The sequence below is a fragment of the Cricetulus griseus genome, assembly GCF_003668045.3.
Source record: "Cricetulus griseus strain 17A/GY chromosome 1 unlocalized genomic scaffold, alternate assembly CriGri-PICRH-1.0 chr1_0, whole genome shotgun sequence".
Taxonomy (NCBI): domain Eukaryota; kingdom Metazoa; phylum Chordata; class Mammalia; order Rodentia; family Cricetidae; genus Cricetulus; species Cricetulus griseus.
Window position 1 is genome coordinate 217,552,715 of NW_023276806.1, and position 25,423 is coordinate 217,578,137.

General features: G+C 41.1%; 1 protein-coding gene and 1 pseudogene across 2 annotated transcripts; both read right to left on the minus strand.

The window, feature by feature from the left end:
* The window catches only part of LOC113832615, a 44,823-nt pseudogene extending 32,959 nt beyond the window's left edge, over nt 1–11,864 (minus strand).
* A 4,659-nt stretch (nt 11,865–16,523) lies between these two features.
* On the minus strand, nt 16,524–23,284 carry Tac1 (tachykinin precursor 1). Of its 2 annotated transcripts, XM_035450329.1 has the most exons (6): nt 23,162–23,284; nt 22,099–22,195; nt 21,573–21,617; nt 21,054–21,077; nt 19,648–19,701; nt 16,524–16,573 (listed from the first exon to the last, which is right to left on the minus strand). In XM_035450329.1, exons 1-6 carry the CDS (start codon nt 23,282–23,284, stop codon nt 16,524–16,526), a joined length of 393 nt encoding a protein of 130 aa, XP_035306220.1. The 2 variants fall into 2 exon arrangements, with proteins under 2 accessions (XP_035306220.1, XP_035306221.1); XM_035450330.1 differs by lacking the exon at nt 21,573–21,617.
* Between the last annotated feature and the right edge of the window lie 2,139 nt (nt 23,285–25,423).

Consider the following 25,423-nt stretch of genomic DNA (forward strand, 5'->3'; position numbering starts at 1 on the left):
TTTGGAAGCAGAGTCAATCAAGGGCATTAAATTGGGTCTACAGTTGTATGTATGTATATGTATATGTATATGTATATGTATATGTATATGTATATACATTCGCACAGACACAGATGCACACACACATCTTCAGGATGCCAGTTAGCACCACACTGGTAACAGTTTGCAAGACAGATATACAGAGGCCAACTTTCAGGTAATGAAGAAATGAGCATAGTTTTGCTGAATCCTATAACCTTTGAAACTTGTGTGTGTGTCCATGCATGTGCATGTGTTACATGTCTTTGTGCCTGCACGCGCGTGCGTGTGTGTATTGTGTCATATAGTATAACACTGAAGAAGTTTGTAAGGCGTGTCCATATGATTTGGAAAATGATTATGATTATAAAGTTGAAAAATGTTTAAAAATTTGCAAATGTTAGGGAATCAAATGTGCTATGTAGTTTAAAAATATCCCACGTAGCCTCTGCTCCCTCTTCCAAACAGAGGAAACACCATTTGTCTTGTGAATTATGTTAATTATTTTTTGAGTTTTCTTTATAGTATTGCCTCTTATTTCATATATCTAATACATTTTTTTAGTTTTTTTAACTGAATAAAAAATGCAAACCCAGATATATTAGAAAAGGAGAGAGTGATGGTTAATCACAGTTGTCAACTTAAGTAGATTTGCAACCCCCTACAAGACACACCCTGGGCTTATCTGGACATCTTCCCAGAGAGGTTTACATGAGGAGGGAGACCCCACCTAAATGTGAGTGACATCATCCCATACACTGGGCTCACAGACTACGTAAAAAGGAAAAGAAGAGAAAGGGAGTGGAACACTAGAATTCATCTCTGTCTGCTTCCTGATTGGATGCAGTGTACCCAGCTCCCACATGCTCGGATCTCCATGCCTTCTCCCATGTGGACTAGACCCCAAAACTGTGAGTCAAAATAAAGGCTTCCTTATTTGGATTACAATCTGTCTTAGTTAGGGTTTCTATTGCTGTGAAGAGACATCATGACCATGACAACTCTTATAAAGGAAAACATTTAATTGTGGTGGCAGTTTAGTCCATTATCATCATGGTGGGACATGGAGGCATGCAGGCAGACATGGTGCTGGAGAGGTAGCTTAGAGTCCTACATCTTGTTCTGCAGGCAACAGGAAGTGGTCTGAGACATTGGGTGGTATCTTGAGCATATGTGAGACTTCAAAGCCTACCAGCACAGTGACACACTTCCTCCAACAAAACCATACTTTCTCCAACAAACTCATGCCTCCTAATAGTGTCACTCCTTTTGGGGGCATTTTCTTTCAAACCACCACACAATTGCAGACCATAGTCCATTACTGAGGGGAAATCAAGGCAGGAACTTGAAGCAGGCCACACTATAATCAAGGGCAGAAGGTTCCCTCACAGGGAAGGTGAAGAGGCCAATTTCTTATTAGTGAGAGCTCAGATGCTTAAGACCTCCAATTTATTTTCTATCAAACTTAGTGTTTTTCTCTCCTGTCTTCCAAGGAGAATATAATACCAAGACATGCTGTACTGGATCCATAGTGAAGTAGTCACTTAATTATTCCCTCAGTTTTGCACTTTATTTGCTCCCTCAGTTGTGAAAATGTGTGGTGGTTTGCTGTTTGCAGTACTGATGTAAATGGTTGAAGGATAGATTGGCCAAGCTTTTCTTCTTTTTTTAAGATTTATTTGTTCTTTGTGCCTTTCACATCATGCCTCCTTATCCTACCCGTCTCCTTCCTGACCCCAAAATAAAACAAAACAAAATTTAAGAGAAAAAAGGGAGGAGAGGGGAAAATCTCGCCACGGAAACTGCAGTGTGACACAGTGAGTCGTGCAGGAAACTTCTTTATCCATACATCTTTACATGCAGGCGTTTATCAAAAACAATCGTTGGTGTGGTTCGAGGCCCCTGGTCTCTGTTACACCATTGACACTGGGTCCTCACTGGGACTCTTCCTGGACATCCTATTGCTGCTCCGTGTCATGGGGATCCTGTAGCCCTGTGTCGGCAGGACTGACCCCTACCCCCACCCCCTCCCTTGCTCCAACAATCACAGATGGGGTGGATATTATTGCGGACCAACACACAACCCTGGTTCTGGGCGTGGGCAGTTGCAGGGTTGGTCAGCCTGCCAGATCTCCCCTGTCTTCACCACCAGGGCGAGCCCTCCCGCGTTGTCCAGGCTAGTTCACCCCTTCCAGCGATGAGCAAGTTGGGGGCCAGTTCTCCCACTCTTACATCCTCAGGGTCCGTTCTCCTACATCTACACCAAACCACCAAGCCCTGCTCTCCCGTGTTGCTCAGTTGAGGTGTGCTTTCTCTCAAGCAATCTTCCTACTTCTCTAACCTTGTCTCTTGCCACTGGCCCATCTTGTAGCTGCGCTTAGATGTTCACACTCCTCAGAACACACCCTGTTATTTCACCTTTCATCTCTGCTCATGGCTTGCTTACATTGGAGTGCTGCTGTGCTTCCTGATTCCTCTGGCACACTCCTCATCCTTCAGGGAGCATCTGTCTCTTAACAGGGATTACCCTTCCAGCTTCCTATTGATGCTCTTCCTGCATTCCCACAATATTTATGTCTTAACACAAATCTCTATCAAGTTGCATCTTAATCTCTCCTCTAAATCTGAGTATTTCTCCGACTCACTGAAAGCTTCACGAGGTCAAGGACTATGGGCTCGTGTATTATTTAACTATAACCAAATCATAACTTCCTCTTTGTCATCAAATACCCAGAATACAAACTTTTCTAACTGATTAACAATTTTTAAAATGAGATTTATGTAGAATTCAAAGAATGCCCATAAATTGCCACTGGTTGATGTTTCTTAATATTCTCTTCATCCATCAGTTTTTTTTTTCAGTAGAAACAATTGAATGTCTCTAAAAGCATTACCATCTGGGTTATTTTTATGTTACAAAGTTTGGCACTAACAAGCTGTATTTTTTCCCAAGAAATTATTTTTTTATTAGTTCAACTCAGAAATATGTCTGCTTCACATAGCAATCCATTTTCCCTCTCCCTCCCCTCCTCCCCTACCCCTGAAAGCCCCCAACCCCATTAACCCTCAGCTCTCCAGAGAGGGTAAGGCCCTACATGGAGGATCCCCAAAGTTTGTCTTATCATCCTGGGCAGGGCCTAGGCCCTCCCCATGTATCCAGGCTGAGACAGCATCCTTCCAAGTGGGATGAGCTCCCAAAGTCCTTTCTTATCCCAGGGATAAATACTGATCTACTACCAGAGGCCCCATAGAGTGCCAAAGCCTCCTCTTGACATCCACATTCAGGGGTCTGGATCAGTCTGGGGTCCATGTGCTCTCCCTTGCTCAGGTCAGCTGATTCTGTGGGTTTCACCAGCCCGGTCTTGACCTCTTTGCTCATCACTCCTCCCTCTCCACAACTGATTTCCAGAGTTCAGTTCAGTGTTTAGCTGTGGGTGTCTGCCTCTGCTTCCATCAGCCACTGGATGAAGGCTCTAGGATGGCATATAAGGTAGTCATCAGTCTCATTATAGGGGAAGGGCATTTAGGGTAGCCTCTCCACTATTGCTTAGATTGTCAGTTGGTGTCATCCTTGTAGATCTCTGGAAATCTTCCTTCTTCCAGATCTCTCCTGGAACCTATAATGGCTCCCTCTGTCATGGTATCTCTCATCCTGCTCTTCTCTATTCTTCCCCCTACTCAGCCTCCTGCTCCCTCATTTCCTCCTCTCTCCTCCTTTTTGTTTTGTTTTAAGGAGGGTCTGGGTACTCTTTTCTAGCATGCCCCATAGCCAGACATTCAGAATTCTGTTATTCTGCAGCCATTTATCACACCATTGTGACTTTCATACTTTTTCTAAATTACCAGGTAGTAATAATAATAATAAAAAAAAGCTTGTTCGACTTGGTTTTTTGGCAAGATTTCTTAAATAATGTTATACAAGTTTATCAAGAAGCAACTATTTTTGGCTTATTTCTCTCTGTTGTCTGAGTAGCCACTGATGACTGTCACCTAGATTCGTTGCTTCATTGGGGGTGGTGGAACAGTGATGGTTTAATTTTAACATTTCATTCGTTAGCTGGAAAACCTAAACAGGGAGAAACTTCTTAACAGCTTTTATAGTGAAATAGGATGAATGATTAAATCCTCATTTTACTCTCACCATTTTTGAAAATATCAGTTGGTTCTTCAACCAAAAAAAAAAAAAAGAATGTATTTTATCTTTGAACAGCTGATGTTTGGCACAAAGTCTATTGGCAGTGTAGGGTCAGAGGAACTGCATGTAGCCATTGAAGTTCAAGGTGTCAGCCCACCAGGAGGACATGTTCTGATGGGTCAATTTTGGTTATGCAAGGGCCTGAGATCACCAACACTGGAATGTCTTTTGCTTCTGCTGTGTCTTTACATGTTTGTTGCTGCTATCTTTCTCTGGTATCTGACATGGTGTGAATGGGTACCTGCAATGTCGTGTGTAGTGTGTGTGGTGGAGAGTGTAATGCCGTTCTGCGGGCATTTAAACTTGTGGAGTATAATGAAGATGATTCTTCCCTAAGCTCTACTGTCCAGTTGATAATAATAATGCTGTCTTATACAAAGTTTTGATGGCTAAAAGTAAATACAAGGAAATGCTACACAATGAAAGCTCATGAGTTTCACCTAAGGAGTTGCAGAGACCTTAGCTCAAGTTAATGATTAAGGAAAACAATTAAGTCCCCAGGGGACAGGCTGGCTCTAATTCTCTTATTGTTGAAGGATGTCATCACAGGTTTCAGTGTGCAACATTAGCTGAAAGAAAGCTTTAAAATAAATTCAGGGTACATCAGATGCTTTGATAATAGCTTTGAGATGGGAAACCCCAGAAAACAATCTAAAGTTCATAAGTTCACATAGTTGAGATCAAAGATACAAAACAGCCTCATTGTGACTAGCTGATGTACTTTCCTTGCGAGGGTTGGTTGATGATCAAAGGTGATGATTAATTATTTGTACCAATTTCTGCCCTCAGTCTCCTGATATAAAAAGCTATTGATGAGTGGGTATGTACCCTAAAGATTTAAAGTGGAACTGACTGATTCTTTTTCATATATAAAAGTTTAGGATTGTGTTTCCTTTAAGATTCCTTATAAGACTATGTTTCAAGATAAGTAATAAAGTAATTGGCCATTTCTTTGAAATTCCAAAACTCAGTCTGCCAGTAAAAGACCTGACTGAGAAGACTACCTTGCTTGCCCGAATGGTTAATCTATAACAAGTTGCTTGGGTATGAATGTACATGGGTTATTGGGACACATAAAATGTTTAATCATACAAGGGATATGGAAAACATGCTGTTTTTTACTATTTTTTCCGTATTCATTGTAATCACTCATTTGAAAAATAGAATATAACGACATTGTAATTCCTATATAAGCTGTAGAAGAAAAGTGTACAAAGAAAGAACACATAATAATAATAATAATAATAATAATAATAATAATAATAATAGAATAAAGAAGGAAACCATCAAGAGAGTGTGTGTTTTTTTCCCTAACCCCCTCAGATGGAAAAGTCTAGTATACTCTGATGCCATGGATTGATTCCTTTTGAGCCCTATGCTGTCTGGAGGCTGCCCCCCCCAGGCAGCGATAGTCTATCACACACACACAAACACACACACACACCAAACCAACAACTTCATAACATCATGTTTCATGAGTGATCAGAGTCAATACAGTAAGAAATGAAATAATAAGCCAGGTGCTGGTGGCACATACCTTTAATCCCAGCATTCAGGAAGCAGAGGCAGGCTGGTCTCTGTGAACTGGAAGCCAGCCTGATCTACAGAGTGAGTTCCAGGACAGTCAAGGCTACACAGAAAAATTCTGTCTGGGAAAACCAAAAGAAAAAAATGAAATTAAACAATATGCCTGAGATGGAACTAACATCAATTGCATACAGTCCTGTATATATAATATACTTCAGCTGAACAGATGGCTCCCATAACTAATGACATTGAGTAACTTTTCATGAGATTCTTGGCCACTCATGTGTATTCTTGGGAGAAATATATATATATATATATATATATATATATATGTATATATATAATATTTTATATATACATATTTATATAATATAAACATACTCTGTATTTATCTATAATATTCAGATCTTTGCTCATTTTGAAATTCTCACTTTATTAATAATAACAACCTTAAATCTATACCCTGGCGCTGCATCTATTATCAGAGATAAGCTTTCAAACACTTCCTCTCACTATGTGGGTTGTATTTTTACTTTCCTGATCCTTTTCTTTGATGCAAATTAGAGTGCTTAAATTTGATAAGCTTATCAAAAATTTATCATTTTTTTCTTTGTTAACATTTTACCTTACTGAAAATCACAAAATTTACTTCTCTTTTTTTTCCTTCTAAGATATTTTGGTATCATCTTATCTTTTAGATTTATATTTGTAGTGTAGTCTATTAGGAATCTTTCTCTCTCTCTCTCTCTCTCTCTCTCTCTCTCTCTCTCTCTCTCTCTCTTTCTCTCTCTCTCTCTCTCTCCCTCTGTGTGTGTGTGTGCTTATCCTGGCATTGTCCAGGTGAAAAGACCATTTCCGACTTTGAATTCTTAAACACACTAGCTGCAAGCAGAGGTTTTGTTTCTTGATTCTTGGTTCTACTCTGTGTGTCTGCACATCTGGCCTTGGTCAGTGCAGTAGCTTTGATTACTGTAGCTTTGTAGTAACTGTTGATATTGGAGTGTATGAAACTTCTAACACTTGCATTTTGTCAGCATTATTTGACTCTTTGGTCCATGCAAATTTTCAAAGAAACGTTAGTATCAGCTTATCTGTATCTTCAGAAACACAGCTGGGAGAGAGCAGGTGTGGATGAAAGCCATGAGAGCATCTTTTCCTTTTGAAATGCTAGCATGGCCAACTTCATTGCCGAGCTTTCTAATGGTGAATTAGTCATTTCATGTACCTTATGTAATTTCCTGCATGTAAATATATTTACATTATATGTGGCAGATAAATATATCATATACATGCAAGCTTATTATACACATATACAGTTACACATAGAAAATACATACATATACACCTATTATATAACCATATGCCTTATACATCTTATATAATATAAAATGTTATAGTTGGTTATATTTGGGTTTGTTATCTTTATCATTTACTTATATGGTCATAGTTTTTCTAACCTACAATTTTCTTGTATTCTTTTTGTTTTAGTATTTTATTAGGTTGATCTTCTGAATGATTCAGGCTTTTTTTTTTTCAACGTAATACTAGCTCTGTACATTGTGATGGGTAACTAACTGGATCTGTTCTCCTATGTATCAAACATTTACTATAAAATGGGAATGTTCATTCCTGAAGTTGAAGTTATAATTCCCCATTCAGAGGTTGGGGCTACTACCTTTGTATGTCAGTATGCAGAGGAGTGTAGCTAAATGACATATAAATTCTGTCTTAGCTATCAGTCTATTTCAACCATCTTATTTTAAATGTACTTAGAATCCATCAGTCAAAAATTGTGCTTTCACTGTATATCAAAATATTCATCTGGTAATATTATCTTAAGTTTTTTCAAATTCTTATGTGTCTATACCATGTTTCCAGTAAATGCCAAAATTTTCCTCTTTTTAAATTATAAAAAGCTTTTCAAAGTGCATCTTTTGAAAATTATTTCTTCCAAAGAATGATGTCTAGTGTTTTGGAGAATAGCTTCTTGAGTTCTTTGTATATTTTGGAGATCAGCCCTCTGTCAGATGTGGGGTACCAAACAATCCAATTAAAAATGGGGTACAGAGGGCTGGAGAGATGGCTCAGTGGTTAAGAGCACTGACTGTTCTTCCAGAGGTCCTGAGTTCAATTCCCAGCAACTATATGGTGGCTCACAACCGCCTTGAATGAGATCTGGTGCCATCTGCCTGCATGCAGGCAGAAGACTGTATACATAATAAATAAATAAATAAATAAATAAATAAATAAATAAAATCTTTTTAAAAAAGAAAAGAAAAAGAGGGTCAATAATAAAAAATGGGGTACAGAACTAAATAGACAATTCTCAATAGAGGAATCTAAAATGGCTGAAAGACACATAAGAAAGTGTTCAGCATCCTTAACCATCAGGGAAATGCAAATCAAAACAACTCTGAGATACCATCTTACTCCTGTCAGAATGGCTAAAATCAAAAACACCAATGACAGTTTATGCTGGAGAGGATGTGGAGAAAGAGGAACACTCCTCCACTGCTGGTGGGAGTGCCAACTTGTACAGCCACTGTGGAAATCAGTATGGCGACTCCTCAAGAAAATGGGAATGAGTCTACCACAAGATCCAGCAATTCCACTCCTAGGCATATACCCAAAAGAAGCACATTCATACAGCAAGAACATCTGTTCAACCATGTTCATAGCAGCACTATTTGTAATAGCCAGAAACTGGAAGCAGCCTAGATGCCCCTCAATGGAAGAATGGATAGAGAAAATGTGGTACATTTACACAATGGAGTACTGCTCAGCAGAAAAAAACAATGGAATCTTGAAATTTGCAGGAAAATAGATGGAACTCGAAGAAACCATTCTGAGCGAGGTAACCCAATCACAAAAAGACAAACATGAGATGTACTCACTCATATGTGGATTTTAGACATAGATTAAGGGATTACCAACCCACAATCCACACTGCCAGAGATACTAGTAAATAAAGAAGACCCTAAAAGAGACAAACTTTGTCCCCTGTAAAAGGGGAAAGGGTCACCATCCCCTGAGCAAATTGAGAACATGGGAAGAGGGGGGAGGAAGCTACGAGAGTGAGAAGGGAAGAAAAGGAAGGATGCAGAGGTCATGAGGAAGCAGAAATTTTGAGTCAGGTGTAGATTAGAAGAAAGGACATATGACAGGTAGGATTTTAGTTGGGGGGGTGGTAGAGGAGGAAGGGAGGGAGAAGGGAACTGGGATTGTCATGTAATTCAATCTTGTTTGTAATTCAAATATATATAAAACATGTAAAAAAAGAATGATGTCTAAAATTTTGTGTTTACTCTTACATTTTTTTATCAATATCTGGCTTTTCTCTCAATTCTTGAATTATATGCTTTCATTGAACTTCTTTTGTTCTTCCTAGTGCTGTCTGTTGGAAGCAGATTAGTTAAATATCAATTATTTTGATTTGTAAAGAACTTCATGGCTGGGCATGATCGTTCATGCCTGAGTCCCAGGGAAAGAAATTCATAAGTTCTAGTAAGATGCTGTCTCAAAAGAAGAAAAAAAGAAGAGAAATATCCTTTTGTTGTAAATTCTCTCTGAGCACTGTGCTGGTCTGTATCCAGGCCTTTAAAACAGGTCTGGTGGGAGAGAGAGAGAGAGAGAGAGAGAGAGAGAGAGAGAGAGAGAGAGAGAGAGAGAGAGAGACTGAATGAACATGGCAGGCCTGAACCTATGAAACCAATAAAGGCTGGCTTGCCCAGCACTGAGAATAGGGTGGCTGACTGGCTAATTTGGACCTTCATTGATACGGAATTCTGTTTACAAGAGGATCATGGCTCAGTCAACATAGTCTGTACAAAAAGGGTGCTTTATGTGAAATGACTGCTTTACTTCTAGAAGTCTGGGATTTGGGGAGATGCTACCAGGAGAGTGACTATGGACAAAACCTCCAATAAAAATCTGGGTGACAGAATCTCTGATAGTCCACTTTGGACAGAAATAATCAAATCATATTGCTGCATTTATACTGCCTTGAGAAGAGTGTGTCCCATGCCTCCAGGGAAGGAAGAAACACACGGATGCTGCCGTGTGTCTTTAAAGGATCATCTTTGTCATCTCTGTCTTTAAAAGGTCCAATAAAACCTATACATGTGGACTGGCTTCACCTGATTTTTTTCCTTGTCTTTTATTTGCAATCTTCTTATTCTTTCTTGCATTCTGTGGCTGTCTGTAATTGTGTTTACCATTTCCTCTATCTACTTTGTCAGATATATATTCATGTATTTGTTCAATTTTAGCCTTTGTATACTCATACCAGAAAATTATGCTTTCTTATCTCTTTGTGTCTTTAGGGGGACAGGTATTGATCCAGAATCTCTCTATATGGCCCAGGCTGACCTCAAACTCACGGTGATCCTCCTGCCTCAGCCTCCTGAGTCCTAGAATTAGAGGTATGTACCAGGAACCTGATTTAAAGCCTAGAATACATTGCCAAGGGGGAAAGAAATATGCTGTCCATTTATTCACTTTGCATGGGTTCATACTTCTCCCCCAACTCCATTAGATATCACACCCGATATTTATTTCTTTAACACACAACTAACTTCAACTTAGAAATACTTATGTGATGACTTTGCCCACCAAACTCTTTGTTAATAGTTACTTCTTCCTAGATTAGTTTCCTTCTTGTTGAATCCATCCTATAGTAATTCCTTCAAAATAGGTGGGTGTAAGCTTTCTGTTTGAAAAATATCCCTAATTTCTTAAGGAGAAATTAGATGGGTGAATTCATTCCACAGACCCAAGTAGTATCTAGTGTTTATTTCTGCCCCAAGTTGACTGACAGTTGCTAAACCTCAGTTCTTGTCTTGCAGCACTTACAGAGCTAGTCACAGTGACCACCAGCAGCTGCTATTCCCATACCTTCTGTGAACCAGAACAAGGAGCAATTCTCAGAAGAGAGTGGAATGTGGACTGACCTTCATGATCGAAGTGTATAAAGTCCTTAGGCAGGACTTTGCCATATTACAACTGCTTTAATAAAGATTTAAGCTAGTCATATCTATTTTTTTCTTCCACAAACTTGTTCCAGTTTTAAATAATTGTTGGGGGCATATTGCTTTACTTAGTGGTTTGGAGCACTTTCTCCTTATCACATGATACGTGGGAATTCCCACGCAAGTCAGTTTTCTTCAAAGATCCCTGTCTGTGGCCAGAGCCTCTCCTGGTTCTGGGTTTCCTACTTAGACCCCTCTGTGATGATGCTGTCCGTGTGTTTTCATTGTTAGGGACTGGTTTCATTCTCTTCTACCAGAGTTATTTCTACTGTTTTGAACAAATCCCTTTGTGCTTACTAATTTCCTTTAAGAACATACTTTGAAAATTGTGTATTTTTTTGGTTTTAAAAAGAGAATTTAAAATGTAAAAATGATGGAAATATCTGATTGTTGTTGTTTGCCTGGGATCGTGTGAACATATTTTCTTAGGGTGTAGCTTTGGGCAGCTAGACAAAGACTTCCACTTTAACTCTTGTTTCTTTCTTTTTTTTTTTTAAATTTGCATCGGTATTTTGCCTGCATGTATGTCTGTGTGAGGATGTCAAATCTTGGAGTTACAGACAGTTGTGAGCTGCCATGTGGGTGCTGGGAATTGAACCGGGGTCCTCTGAAAGAGCAGCCAGTGCTTTTAACCGCTGAGCTGTCTCTCCAGCCCCCTTAGCTTTCGTCTCTTATGTGCGTTTCTGCTTGTCTGTCTGCTTTGATTGAACATAACAGAGTACCGGTGGGTGTCTGCCATTCTCCCCTCCTGGCGCTCTTTCCCATCTGCTCACTTTTGCCGGCATACTCGGTATTGCTGCTTACCTGTGGAACTCTGTTCTTGGGTTGCATTGGCTCAGCGGGAAGAGGGCAGGGTGATATGGTCCTAACGTGCTCCACCCTCCTATATCTGATCACACCGTTGGATTTCCACTTGCCTCAGCAGACTGTAGCTGCTGGGTACCCTGTGCTCCCTGGTGAGCCTTCCGGTCTAGAGTAGCAGTGGCTAGTGTGGAGAACTGGCCCGGTGTGTAGAGCATGGCGACCATTGCTGCTTGACGAAATCCCAGCATTTCAACATTACGGACCACACTTCTCCGGCACCTTTTTACTTTCATTTTTAATGATTCTCACTATCTGTTATGAGAGTTCCCTTATGCCTTTTCCTGTGGGAGATTTTGTGTGGGCCTCAAAGGATGAAAAGGAATAAAATGGCGGCCTCTTTAAACAAAAAAATTTCCTCAGGGAAAAAAAAAATCCCCAAGCTGCTGTGGAACCATGAATCCCATTGTTCTCTCCTTATTACACCAAGGACAGGAAAGTTAGAGATTTACTAGACACACCTGATCCCAAGGATGAATGCCTACAATTCTGATCCAGAGCCTGAGGCCTTTAAGGGCAAGAGTTCAGTTACAAGTACAGAGAAATCAGAGTGGTTGGGTATAATGGAAAAAGAGTAAGCCTTCAGGATCTTCCCTTTTGGGAGTATATGAGGGGAACAGGCCCATACAGTAAGACTAAGACACAAAGGGACACAATTAGGGAACAGCTTGGTGATATGCCCTGAAAACTGCTCTTAAATTGTACTGGAGTAAAGTCTGTTTCCCACAAGTCCGTTTTCCATCCGCAGGCATTTGGATAAGGGTCTCCATTCCCTCAGGGGGGGACTTGGGGCCCTTCCATTGATGCAAGGGTTCTCCTGATAGAGTTACAGAACCCTGGAGAACAATTGGCATTTAGATACGTACTGTCTCAGGGAAACTGCTATAGTGAAGTTAATGGCTGCTTTCCATCCCTGAATCATTGAGTCTGGTTTCAATCCTGCTTGTGGCTAAGCTATTGAGTACAAAAGGTGTATTCCTTTTTCAATAAACAGCATAGGCAGCCATCTTAAATCCCTCTCAAATTGTGTAATTGTGTCTGTCTCCTTCTCGGTGCCAACTCCACACTTCCTCTTTGGGACCTGAAACAGCTCCCCACCCCCAACACCAACACCACCAATCTGATCTTGTGAAAGCCAACATTACATTTTAGGTTTTAAATACTGTGCCTAAGAGATCCTTGAAACAAAAATGCCTCTGATCTGCAAGTCTCCAGCTGAGAACAGACAGTTCCTGAACTGCTGGAGGCTGTTGTTTATGGGATATAATAAGTCAACGTGTTTTCACTCCCCTAAACAAGACTGTTTGACCCATCTACATGTGCTTGATCACACGTTGGTGGGACGTTCACAGGCAGGAAAGAGTCAGGATGTACACTTGTCCCTGATTGGACCTGATGGGAAAAGCTGCTGCAAACTGTGACTGGGGGCCACTTTTCTGAAAAACCAGAGTGGACCTTGCCAGAGAGTTCATCATCCTGGCCAGTATTTAATTAAAGCTTGCTTCAAATTTGACTTGAAATTGTGGCAGTGGGATTAACAGTCTCTGGCCGAGAACCATATGGCCTGCTTACTCTCAATAATCACAAATCCTACTCAGACTACCCAACTTTAGCATTGCATAATTTTACCCTCAACATGAGTGGCCAAAATGAAAACAAACAATATAAATGAAGTAATAAAATATACAGGTAACTTAATTATATGACTTGATCCTTTTGGCGTTTTAAAACACAGAATAAAATAAGCAAAAAATGGTAGTGAAGAAAACTTAGTTTAGCTAAAGGAAATGTACCATCGAGGAGCAATACAAGTGAAGGTTTTGAGTACAAATGTGTGGCTGAAGTCTCCCACAGTTGTGCTAGTCGCATTGCAGCTGAGGCTCTGGGCCTGGAAGAAGGCAGGCATGAGTGTGGTCGTGCTGACTGCCTGTCTCTCTCCAGCACTGGGACTGCCCCACATAGATTTATAGGATCTTGCAGTCAGCAGGGGCCATGGGGACTAGCTAGTGCAGCCACAAACAAAACAGAGCCCTATATAATTTGTGGTCTAGCCCCAGATTTAATTTGTGAGGAAAATATGTAAAAGCCATCCACCCCCACATTGCTGCTGGTTCAGTGTGCCCATGAAAATCTGCCATGGCTAAAATATAATGATAATCTTCCCACAGGCGTTTGGGAGAGTAGTTATGAATGGCAGCAGGTAGCATCCATTAAACACACACTGTCTGTGAGGGATCATGCTCAGAGTTTCACATGTTTCAAGGCTTTAATGCCATCATTTCACTCAGTTCTCACCTCAGTTCTACTGACATGGGGCAGTTGTTACTGCCGTTACGCTGTTTTCACTCGTGAGGAAAATAAGTCAAAGAAAGGTTAAGGGACACTCTCGGCCTTACAAGAGCATGAAGTGACGAGCCTAGAACTCAGCCTAAGCACTTTGAAACACAAGCTCTCGGTACAGGTATGGAGAGCGGTCTGGCACAGGGGAAGTGTTAGGGGATTCACAGGGATGACCCCAACTAAGAAGCCAAGCAGTGGTGGAGAAAATGCCATTGATGCCCTTCCCCTATAAGGAGATTGGTGTCTACCTTGGTTACCATTCCTAGAGCCTTCATCCAGTAGCTGTTCGAAGCAGAAACAGGTACCCACAGCTAAGCACTGAACCATACTCCTGGAATCCAGTTGTGGAGAGGGAGGAGGGATGAGCAAAGGAGCCAAGACGGTGCTGCAGAAGCCCACAGAAACAGTTGACCTGACCTAGTGAGAGCATGGAGACCCTAGCTATAAAGCTGTGAAAACAGCATTGGACTGAACCAAGCCCTCTGAATGTGGGTGCCAGCTAGGAGGCCAAGGCAGTCTATGGGACCTCTAACAGTGGACCCAGTCTTTATCCCTAGAGCACAAATGGACTTTAGGAGCCCATTCCCTATGGAGGGATACTATTACAGCCCAGATACAGCAAGGAGGGCCTAGGCCCTCCTCCAAATGATATGACAGCCTGAAGGTCCCTGGTAGAGGGCCTCACTATCCCTGGGGAAGAGGTGGGGGATGGGTTGGGGGGGTTGGTGGGGAACATGGGAGGGCAAGGGAATGGGGGGGATGGATATGTAAATATGAGTAGTAATTAAAGAATTTAAATTAAAAAATTGCTGCATCGTATTCTGACACATAAGCATGTTTGGTCAACTTCATTGCTATCTTTCTTTGTCTCACCATTTCCTCAGTAGCTCTTTTGCAATCCATCCTTCTCTCATATTACAAGCCCCCATCTTGAGAGTTCCTCAAGCTTTATATTCCCATCTGTAAAATGACTGGATTCTACTAACAGTAATAAACCCCCTCATTGTGTGATTATATATGTATAATAGTATATATATTTATATTTATATATATATTATATATATTTATATTTATATATATCCCTAATATATTACACACACACACACACACACACACACACACACACACACATATATATATATTAGGGATTTAGAGAACTTTAAATATTTAAATATTATAAATGATGACAGTAAGATTATAATGAAATATAACTTGTAAACCAACTATTCAGTTTAATTACTGACATTAAAGTTAGTATACATTTTGACTTTCCTCTCCTGGAGATGGGTTCATTGATCAGCAATCACCAGGACGCCTAAGTTCACATGGTTTTACAGTGCTGGGTGCTGCCAGTCTTGTAGTTTTTACCCCGTCTTAGTATTTCACACTCTTGTGCACGAGGAAACCCTAGCTAAGAACCCATCCATCTTTTCCCTTGAGTAAGTGCTCGTGGCCATTCCTTTCAGCACTCTGCATTTGTTCTCGATTTGTTTTCCCAGGCTTCTGGGAAGATGGTGTGTGCAAAAGCATCCCACAGCAATGCTAGAGAGGCCTGCTTGTCCTTATTACGACTGGGCATCTCTCAGCTGTCTACATAGTCTTCTGAGTGTCTCGCTTGCCATGTTAATTCCTGTACCATGTGCTAGTGTATTTATATGTGGGCTTTACACAGGCACAAAACTATAGTGTGCTGATGTGATATTTTACTCAACAAGGAACTGAAACAGACATTGAAATTAATCCTGAAAACAGGACAGACTATTATCTGTAATAAGTAGTCATATGCATATTGGGCCTTTACTCTTTGTATAACAAAAGGGGATTGTTTTGTTTCCTAGCAAATGACTTAGCAAAAACAGAAGTGTGTGTTTGGGAGGGGGCATGCATGTGAGGGTGTGTGCATTTGTGTATTTGGGAGGCGGGAGGGGAAGAAAGAGAATGTACTTTAACCAAAACAGCTTTGAACATACTTCATCTAGTAGAGGAATGGTTGTTGTTTGGACATAAATATTAATGAAAGAATGTGACCATTTCCTGAAGATATATTGTTTTATTTAAAATGGTAGCTATCACAACACATGATACCATGAATGAAGACCAGAGAATCACATTGAAACTTTTAAAAACATCTCTATATAGTCACAAAACATGAAACATGCTGCTAGGATACCAATGGAGTCAGATACCAAAGTTTCTACATTGTCAGCCTAAAAGCACAAGACCACACAGGAGTTCCTTCGCTTTCTGGCAGCAGTTGTCTGAACCGGCTCAAAGCAGCCGTTTCTTTCATTGGCGACTGCATCCTTGACAGATTTGTGTAATTCCATCCACACTGTGCTTTGCTGAAGTTACTACTAATTTCTACTTCTGAGGAGGTCACCACATTAGAATTACAACACTTATTGGCACAATATGAAAAAATAAACACTTTTTTTAGTTTCTCCACTCATAACATTTGTTATTAAATAAATAATCATTCCTCATAGTGCATGTTTTATTTTACCTTTCACCGCTCATTGACACAAATGAAGCTAAATAATAATGTGTTATGGAGTTTATTTACGTCTTCTTTCATAGTTCTGCATTGCGCTTCTTTCATAGGCCACTGCAGACAAAGAGGAAGGAAAAGTGTGTTTTAAGGAGACTCACAGAGGGCATGAGTAAAGTTCAATGCATACACTAAATCACTGCAAGTCATAGTGACTTTTCACCCTAGAAGAAGAATTTCCCCCTAGAAGTCTCCCAAGAGTGTCTGTCACCAGAACCTGCTTAGCAGTGTTCTAGCCACAGCATTCATGGTATATTTGGTCATCTGCTGTATATCTGGAATCCTAAAAGTACAGCAGTTTATTTCTACGATTGAGTATGACGTTCATTTTCAGTAACTGGCTAAAGCACTAGAGTCACCCATGGTGATCAGAGAAAGGACTGTGCCTACCTTAGCCATGCATTAGAAAGATAATGAATAAAATGCTGAACTTTCATTCTAGGACAAGGTTCAATAAGCTACAGGTCATAGGTCAAAGGTGCCCCTCTGTTTATTCTTATAAATACAGTTTTATTTATACACATGCATACTCAATTCATATATGTATTATCTACACCTGCTTTGGTTTTAAAATGGCAAATTTGAGGAGTCACTACAGACCAACATAGCTTTAGGGAGCCTAAAATATTTAGGACCTTGTCCTTTTCAAAGATGTTCTAACCTCTGTTCTAGGTTCCCCTAATAATATGAGGGTCTTCTTTCTCATGAATACCTTCTGATGACTGTTTGGTTGGCCTTGAGGCTAAACTTACGCTCTAAAGGCAATTCCACTGAACTCACAAATACACAGCACAATTTGACTTACCTCTTAAAATCTGGGGGGCTGTGAGATGTCAATTGCTACTTCCAAAAGTACTTAGCATGTGGCCACTAAGTTATTTAAGTACCATGAATCATTTGGACTAAAAAAAAATGCTAAGATGTATTATTTTACTATACCATACTAGATATAATTTCAAAGGATCTGCAACCACAAATGCTAAGGATTGGAATAACTATCTATGTATGGGTGTTTAAGTATTTCATCATCTCAGCCAGTATTATTACTTAGATTTGCATTGTAATGAAATGAATATGTTTGCGGAAAGTGCCCTACATGAAATTCTGAATTGAGAGGAAACCACAGATATGCAGAAGTCATGGTGGTACTGCAAACAGTCTCCTAGGTGAGAAAGGGTTAGGAGAAACCGGAAGCGCCAGGGCTCTCAGCTCTGCTTTCCAGGGGTTGCCTCCCTCTAGGGACATGAGCAGCACACTAATGTTTAGCTTCTGTTCTATGTATAACCTGAGCTAGAGCAGACTGCACCCCAAGCTGAACACTTCTCATGGAGTCAAAAATTTTTCATTTTCTTTTATCAGGAAGGGGATGAGTAGCCTGAATTTGTCCCAGACAGGCTTTTTGGATACCAAGACCCTGTGGCTCACAGAAGTGAGGTGAAAGGTAATTAAAACAACCAAAGTCAACTTGGGAGCATAGGTGGGACACAGTGGTCTCCTGCAGAGAAGCAGACTCCTCGTCCTTGAACTCTCTGAAAATGTCTACCAGCTTGGGTACATCAGGGCTGGTAAGAGTTTCTCAGTTTACCAGATTGTCAAAGGTGTGTGTGACCAAGAGATAGTAAGGACCAGGTGAGTCTGGGGAATACAGCTATCAGAACCATGACCCAGTGAATTTGTAAAACGGCCTCCGCTTATTCCCCCTATTTTTTCCCTTTGTATTTTCTTGACTAAAATATAAGAATAAAAAGTTAGCTAACAATTCTAATTCATTGCAGCAGCTCTAATTTTATTAACTATAATTATTACTTTAAGTATATTTAATCTACTCTGATTTGCACAGCAGCTATATTGTTCTTAAGTTAAGCATGTTCTGAAAGGTGTGGAAATTGTAGAAATGGAGAGCTGGTGATTAATTCCAATCTGAAGGAAACCCCAGCTCTCTGAGGACTGATACATTTGGAGGCAAGCACTTCAGGGGCTCACATCCACATTCCATTTCTCAAAGCTAGGAGACAATATAAATACACATATAAATGAAACATTTACAAGTTTCCAACAGGTTTACAACTTCTTGAAGAATTAAACTTTGGTAGCCCCAAGATTATTGGTGAGGAAACACAAAAGCTGGGTCTAAATTTGCAAAGTGAATTAATAATAAAAATCCTAGAATAAAAAAAATACTATTTTGTGTGACTTCAGATAATTAAGCCAAAATATCTTGTAAATTTGCTGGAAACTCTATATTTTATAGGTAGATAAGGCAGCTGCAGATTAATTTCTAATCAGATGACTATCACTTTAATCTATTCTCACTAGTAGTAAAATATATAGAATTTCAGCCTTTTTTTTTTCAGGGTGCCTAAATAAGAGCTTGAATGTGCTTAACACAAAGCCAATTTCTGTGAATTGGTTGTATAACATTGAATATAGTTGGATTAAGTGAGGTAAACAATGAAGGATTTTAGAAATATGTCTATGGCATTTACATACAAGGTGCAAGCTAGAGAAATGAGAAGATATGCAGCCTTATGTCAAGAAAAATCCTCCTTTAGAGTTAAAATATATTTTGGAGTCCTGGAGTTTTTTTTCTTAGTTATGCAGCTAGAGCTGAGGAATGGCTGTGCTCCTGTCTGAAGGAGTTAGAACGACCCCACTACCTTCATCCTCTTCAATAGCTATTAAGAGACTGAGATTTTGAACTTCCATAACTTCAGAAAAAGGGTGATTTTAGAAACATTTTGTTATATCTATTTATTTTTATATTGGGAGATTGCTGGATGTAACAACTTATGAAAATTTCATATTACTTCGGTCTTAAGTGAAAAGTTCCCATCTCTCCCTAAGGGTCCAGTGCATTTTATTGAGAATATCTATGGAAAAGAGTGTTAGACCAGCCCAAAAACTCCAAAGTGTGTAATGACTAAATGATACAGATGCTGGTGTTTTGAGAGAAACATGCTAATACTGTGGTGGTATAAGCATCTATCAATCCACTCTTGGCTACAAACACTATTATGAAAATTTTAGAAATTTCATATTAGTATTACACCTTTATTAGTACTTTGAAAACTGTGCTTTATAAAATAATAGAAGTAGATTTGTATATTTTTTAAACATGATTTTATACATACCAGAATTTAAAGCTCTTTTTCCCATTAGTCCAACAAAGGAATCTGTTTTATGCCCTGGAAAATACATTTGGGGTATTTTAGTATGTATGTCTTTGAAGAAATAAACTCATAACTAGTACAAAGTATAGCAAGCTTCTGAATATATGCCTGTGTAATAAATATGCTCCTCCTTCACCTACTGGTGAGCCCTCAGAAGATTTTATATAACTCTTACAAATCACACTAAAACACTGCGTTGCAAGGACCTTTCTCAGTTCGATACCCAGACATTAGCATTATATTTCATTTAATGTGAGGTCTTAAATCTGGTTGCCATTGCAGCTAGCTTTGAAGTTTTGAGAGTCAATTACACATTTGCGTGTAAGAGAAATACCAAGCTTATTTTTTCATTAGCAAATACATTGCATTTCTCTATAAGGGAGCCTTAAGCCGGATCTCTATCCTTGGTGGCTGTAGTATTCTAAGAGTTCACATTTAGTGGGTTTAGACTTAAAAATACTCCTTTTATGAAAACATGTTGGTTTTGACACTACTAGGATACATTTATTTTTAATTACATATTTTTAGCTTTATAAAATTCCTTAACATTTAAACCCTTAGAGGGTAAATACAAATAACATTGTTTCCCCCCCCAAAAAAAAATGAAGAGAAATTATCTTACTACTACTGGGGGAATTTTTTGTGTTTACACTGTATTATTTGAGACCAGGGTGTTATGGGTTTGGGGTCTAGCCTGACACTGGGTATGTCAATCCATGGCACTCACAGAAGCAGGCCATACTGCTAGGGGCCCGTGGAACTTCCTGTCATCCCAGATCCAATTAACTAGGGAGCATCTATAAATACATTCTAGTACCACAGTTCTGCATCTTTGCTGTCCTATGTCAGGCTTCCCATTCAATTATGGGACCAAGGGGGAAAACAGCACCACATCCATATCCGTTTTCACATTTGAAGTGGATTTTCTGCTCAGATGGTCTCCCACTCCATTTAATTAGCAGCTGAATAACCAGCCTCCTTACCATTCCAAGATGCAGTTCATGAACATGAGTTGGAAGATGTATGTAAGTGCTCTTTTCTGTAGTGCTCATGGGTGGGAGGTCGAGACGGAAGCTCGTGATGGATGTTTAGCCCTACAGTTGAAATCCTATAAGTAAAAATCTACAGGTCTTAATTCTTTTCCCTTTCTAAAAGTATTATATGCTTTGCACTGCAGTATGCCTACACAATAGTTTAGTCACAGTGTTTATTCATCAAATTGCATTCCAGATATGACTTTTGTTGTCCTACAATCATCTTAATTAAAATTATTGGGCCCCATGTTATGCCTCAAAGGGTGGCACGAAGCAGAATTCAATGCCACTACCAGTAGCATTTGATAAATGTCAAAATAATAGTGAACTTACTTTTGTGAGAGATCTGGCCATGCCCTAGAAGAAAAGAAAAGCAGTTGGTAGACACGCAGATTTCTTTTGAAAAGCTACTTCAAATCTTTTACAGAGAACTTAAAGACTTATTTTCAAAATATGTAAGACTTCCTATTTATGTACCATCTTGAGGAATCAAGTAGATGAACATTAACCAATTTATTAATGAAAGCCAAATACTTTAACAACCAAAGGAATGTGTATTGAATAACCTCAGTGGGCCATGGGTTAAAAGGCAGAACCGGGGACTTGAGCTCTGTTAATAATAGCAAGGGTATATAATGTACCGACCTCAAGATTGGTCACCCACTGGCTCCACAGGAGCAGGAGCTCAACACACACCTGGACACACACACACACACACACACACACACACACACACACACACACACACCCTCTTAATTAGGAATAATTGCAAGACCTTCTGTTTGTACCCTTAAAATCCTTTCTTACATGACCACTCATAATAGTAAAATAGAGATTTATAGGGATGTTTACCATAAAGAGCCTTTAACAGGGCCACTTGTTTTTCAATTGAGGAATCTGACAAGAGATGAATTGGCATTAACTCTTCACAAGCTCCACTCACTGCGTCATCAACTCAAGGCAATGGAATGAGTGTTTCTCTCACTGAAGCAAGGGGTAGCCAAATCTACCCCAAATCCCAGAAACACTATATATAGCTTCTTTCACCCCAAGACTGGACCAAGCCTACCTGGAGGCCCTTGAAATTTGGACCCTTAGTCAGGGAAGTGTTTCGCTAATGTTAGTTCCCAGTTTGGGTCACTTTGGTGCTGAGAAGGATGAGAAATGGATCTTGCCCCCTCCTTCCCACCCCCCCCCCCATCAGCCCGTGGACTAGTGCATATGCTAATGAAGTGCCGATCAGAGTCTTCCGGGAAATCACAAGTCTTTGGGTGTGTAAATTTTTACTCTTAGAGCAAGAGACTCTTGGGTGCTCCAGGAAGGAGCAAGCATGCAGATCAGGTAGCCTGATAGACCTAGTGACTATTGCTCATCTCACCAGCATCCCGTTTGCCCATTAATCCAAAGAACTGCTGAGGCTTGGGTCTCCGGGCGATTCTCTGCAGAAGATGCTCAAAGGGCTCTGGCAGCGCCTCCTGGGGACAAACCCGCGTGCAGACAACGTGAGTGAACCCAGGCCAGTTCCATCATGCGCCCCAGCTTCTCCGGGAGCTACAGATCCCCTGTGATCCTGTGATCACACGAGTCCAGGCCACACAAGAATCTATGCAGCACTCTCCCCGACTTGACCCCGCCTGGGACTTCCTTCTCCCCAAAGTGTACCCTGGGTGTCCCTGCCCAGCCTCACAACCCCTTCTGGTCCTGTGCATTTTCTGCTCTTTATCCCATCAGAAGACTCACTCAAGGTCTCACTACCACCTTTGTCTGTTGTCAGCGCGGCTTCAGAGACCTCCCTCCCCCGAGTCCTAAGTGCACACAGTAGGGGTGGATGCAGAAGTGTGTCAATACTTTACAAGCGACCCTGCACCACCGCACAACTTTCTCTGTTTCCCAAGGCGCGCTCCTTTGCACGAATAGCTGAGAACCATGTAGAGGGAGACTTGGAACATCAAATACAGGAGTGTGGAGTTCGCTTCCGCCCCCCAGACCCCCGCAGCTCCTTAAGATCCGGCTTTTGCCCCATCGACTGGTTCACTTCTCTGCTCAGCATCTCCAAATTCTCTGGCAGCACCGCTGGACCAAAGCCTCTAAGATCCCATAACTTGGGACTAAAACCTTGCGACCCTTCCAGCCAGTTGAGGACCCAGCTCTTTAGAGAGCATCCATTCCGCTGGGGAGACACTGAACCCAGAACGCAGCCCTCCCGCAGGGAGGAAACTAAGTTCTGGGCGCACAGCCTTGTGCGGGGATCGGGGTGAGGGTGTGTGTGTGTGTGAGTGTGTGTGTGTGTGTGTGTGTGTGTGTGTGTGTGTGTGTGTGTGTGTGTGTGTGTGTGTGTGTGTGTGTCGCCCATTACATCCTACTGCGTCTCTCCGGCTGGGCTAATCAGGGTGCTAACCACAAGGGGAAGGGAACAGCTCCCACGCCCGGTTGGGTCTCACCTTGATCTGGTCACTGTCGGACCAGTCGGACCAATAGTTTAGATCATCGTTGGCACCGATTTCCTCTGCAAACAGTTGAGTGGAAACGAGAAAAATGACCGCAACGGCCACGAGGATTTTCATGTTGGATTTCTGGGGAGAGTAGGAGAGCGGAGAGGAGACATTACACACACGTAGGCGGTGACCACCCAAGAGTTAGAGCAGCAGAATTTCAGTGCCACAAGAAAGGGAAAACAGGTTCCGCTAAACCAAGATAAGAAAAATCAGAGTTACCATTCCTCCATACCCCTTAGGAGGGAGAATAACGCTCCTTGGAGCCTCAATCCTCCTCTTCCTGAGTCTCAGCGTCCCAGACCCTCAGCCCACCGACCCACGCCCTCAAGCCTGGAAACGCTGCAGGTGGGAGACAATGAGAGACATGGCATTTGCACAATCCCCCGGGTCTGTGGCTGCAGCGGGAGCAAAGCCAGGCTGGACGCCACCTCCGAGCCAGGCAGGACCCGCAACAGGCAGCCACAGCTGGAAGGCGGGAGTGGTACTCACTGCGGTCAGCCCCGCACTGGCTGGGGATGCTCGGCAGGTGCGCACTCGCTGGGCGCTCCTCGCTCTCCTCGGTCGCGGTGCAGGAGTGGAGCAGGTCCGACGTTGTGCGCTCTAGTCCCTGCTCCTGCTTCGCGGTATTTATCACAGGCGTGACGAGCCTGGAGTGCCACGTGACACTCTCCCCACGCGACTTTCTGCTCAATATTTGATTAGCCGCCCCCTCGCCTTTTGCTTGCGTGATGGAGAGTTTCCGAGTCGGTAACCCGTCGGTGTCCGTAACATCTGGACCCAATTGGGTTCGAAATGACGCAATTTTAGGGAAGTCGAGGTCTCGCCACCCAATCCAGAGAGGCCTGTTTTCTTCCGTCTGCAAATCTGACGCCCCCTCCCCTCTTCTTCCGAACAAGGTTCAGTGACACCTGAGATTACTCATCAAAATTGAGCAGAGTGATTCATGCCTCGGACTTGGGGAACTTTTCTCTCAAGAGACCTCAGGAAAAGTTGCGCTTTTGAGAACGGCCAAATCACTTCAGCATTAAAACCTTGTCAGAGATCACGCTGAGACAGGAGCAAGGACTTTAGTGGGCTGCAGGAAGCGTTTTTTCCCCTTCTATTTCTACTTTCATGTGTCTTAAAGGTTGGTGAGGGGGTACATAAAAGGCTGGAACAGTCCTCTCTCCCTAATCAGCCAAATACTCCCCCATTTCTCTGGCATTTCAGAGGATAAAAGCACATTTGCTTTATGTTTGGAGAAAAGAGAAATTTAAAGCTGGTGTCGCATGTAGAATGTACTCATTAGCCATTCCAGGACAGCTTTTCTTCCCCCAAAGCTTCTCTCTCTTCACATCCAGACAGGATCTGAAGAGGATAATCACGCCTCTCCCCTTCTTATTCTCACTGAAGGACTAGGATGCTGGATGCTCATCATTTGTTACCACAGGGCCCTGCAGGTCGGGCAGACTCAGACGTCATTAACAAACATGATTATACAGATAAATTCTGTCCTCGTCTTTCAATGAACTAAGTGATGCAGTTGTTTTTGATTTTTAGACTAGGTCTCATTATGTGACTTCAAACTGGTTAGTCTCCTGCCTCAGCCTACCCAGTGCTGGAATTATATAGGTGTGTGCCGCCACACCTGGATTGATGTTGACTTTGGGTAGAGCTGTTTTCTCTCAGAAATGATATTTTTCTATTATGTTTTTAGTATAGCAAAGGAAATTAATGTTTGCCAGCTAAACCGATGTTTTACCTCCAGTGTTTATTGTTTCGTTTTTAACCCTGAATATAGATCTTCAGGTGGATTTTCATAAGGTGAGCATTCTTTCAGTTTTTATTTTCATAACTCTTAAAAGGAGACATTGCAATAACAAATGTAGAGTCATTCACCTGAGACAATTTGTAAATTTCATGTACAGTACCCAGTTCCCCTTCAACCAGAATAATTGTAAGCAAATTCTCACAAGTGAAAGAAACTAAGTATTTCAGCCCAAGGTAAGGATTTCCAAAACATCATTGATTGAGAACATCATCGATACTATTCTGTCTAAAATAATGTAGAATAATTCTGGCATCATTGAGTATTTAAGTGTTCTCTGAATGTCCTCACTACCTCATATATTTATTGGTTAAAATCAGAATTATGGTGAATCTCATACACATATCCTTTCTGATCCAGTCTGGGCAGATACAGATAAACACCATGAAATGGGTGACTTG

What these genes read in the sequence shown, in the direction of transcription:
- Tac1 (XM_035450329.1), bottom strand. Translation starts at nt 23,284, where the DNA reads ATGAAAATCCTCGTGGCCGTTGCGGTCATTTTTCTCGTTTCCACTCAA. An exon ending in CCGACAGTGACCAGATCAAG is followed by an intron (nt 22,196 to 23,161) that starts GTGAGACCCAAC and finishes GTTTGTCCCCAG; the next exon opens with GAGGCGCTGCCAGAGCCCTT. An exon ending in AAAAAGAGCTTTAAATTCTG is followed by an intron (nt 16,574 to 19,647) that starts GTATGTATAAAA and finishes CTTTGTCTGCAG; the next exon opens with TGGCCTATGAAAGAAGCGCA.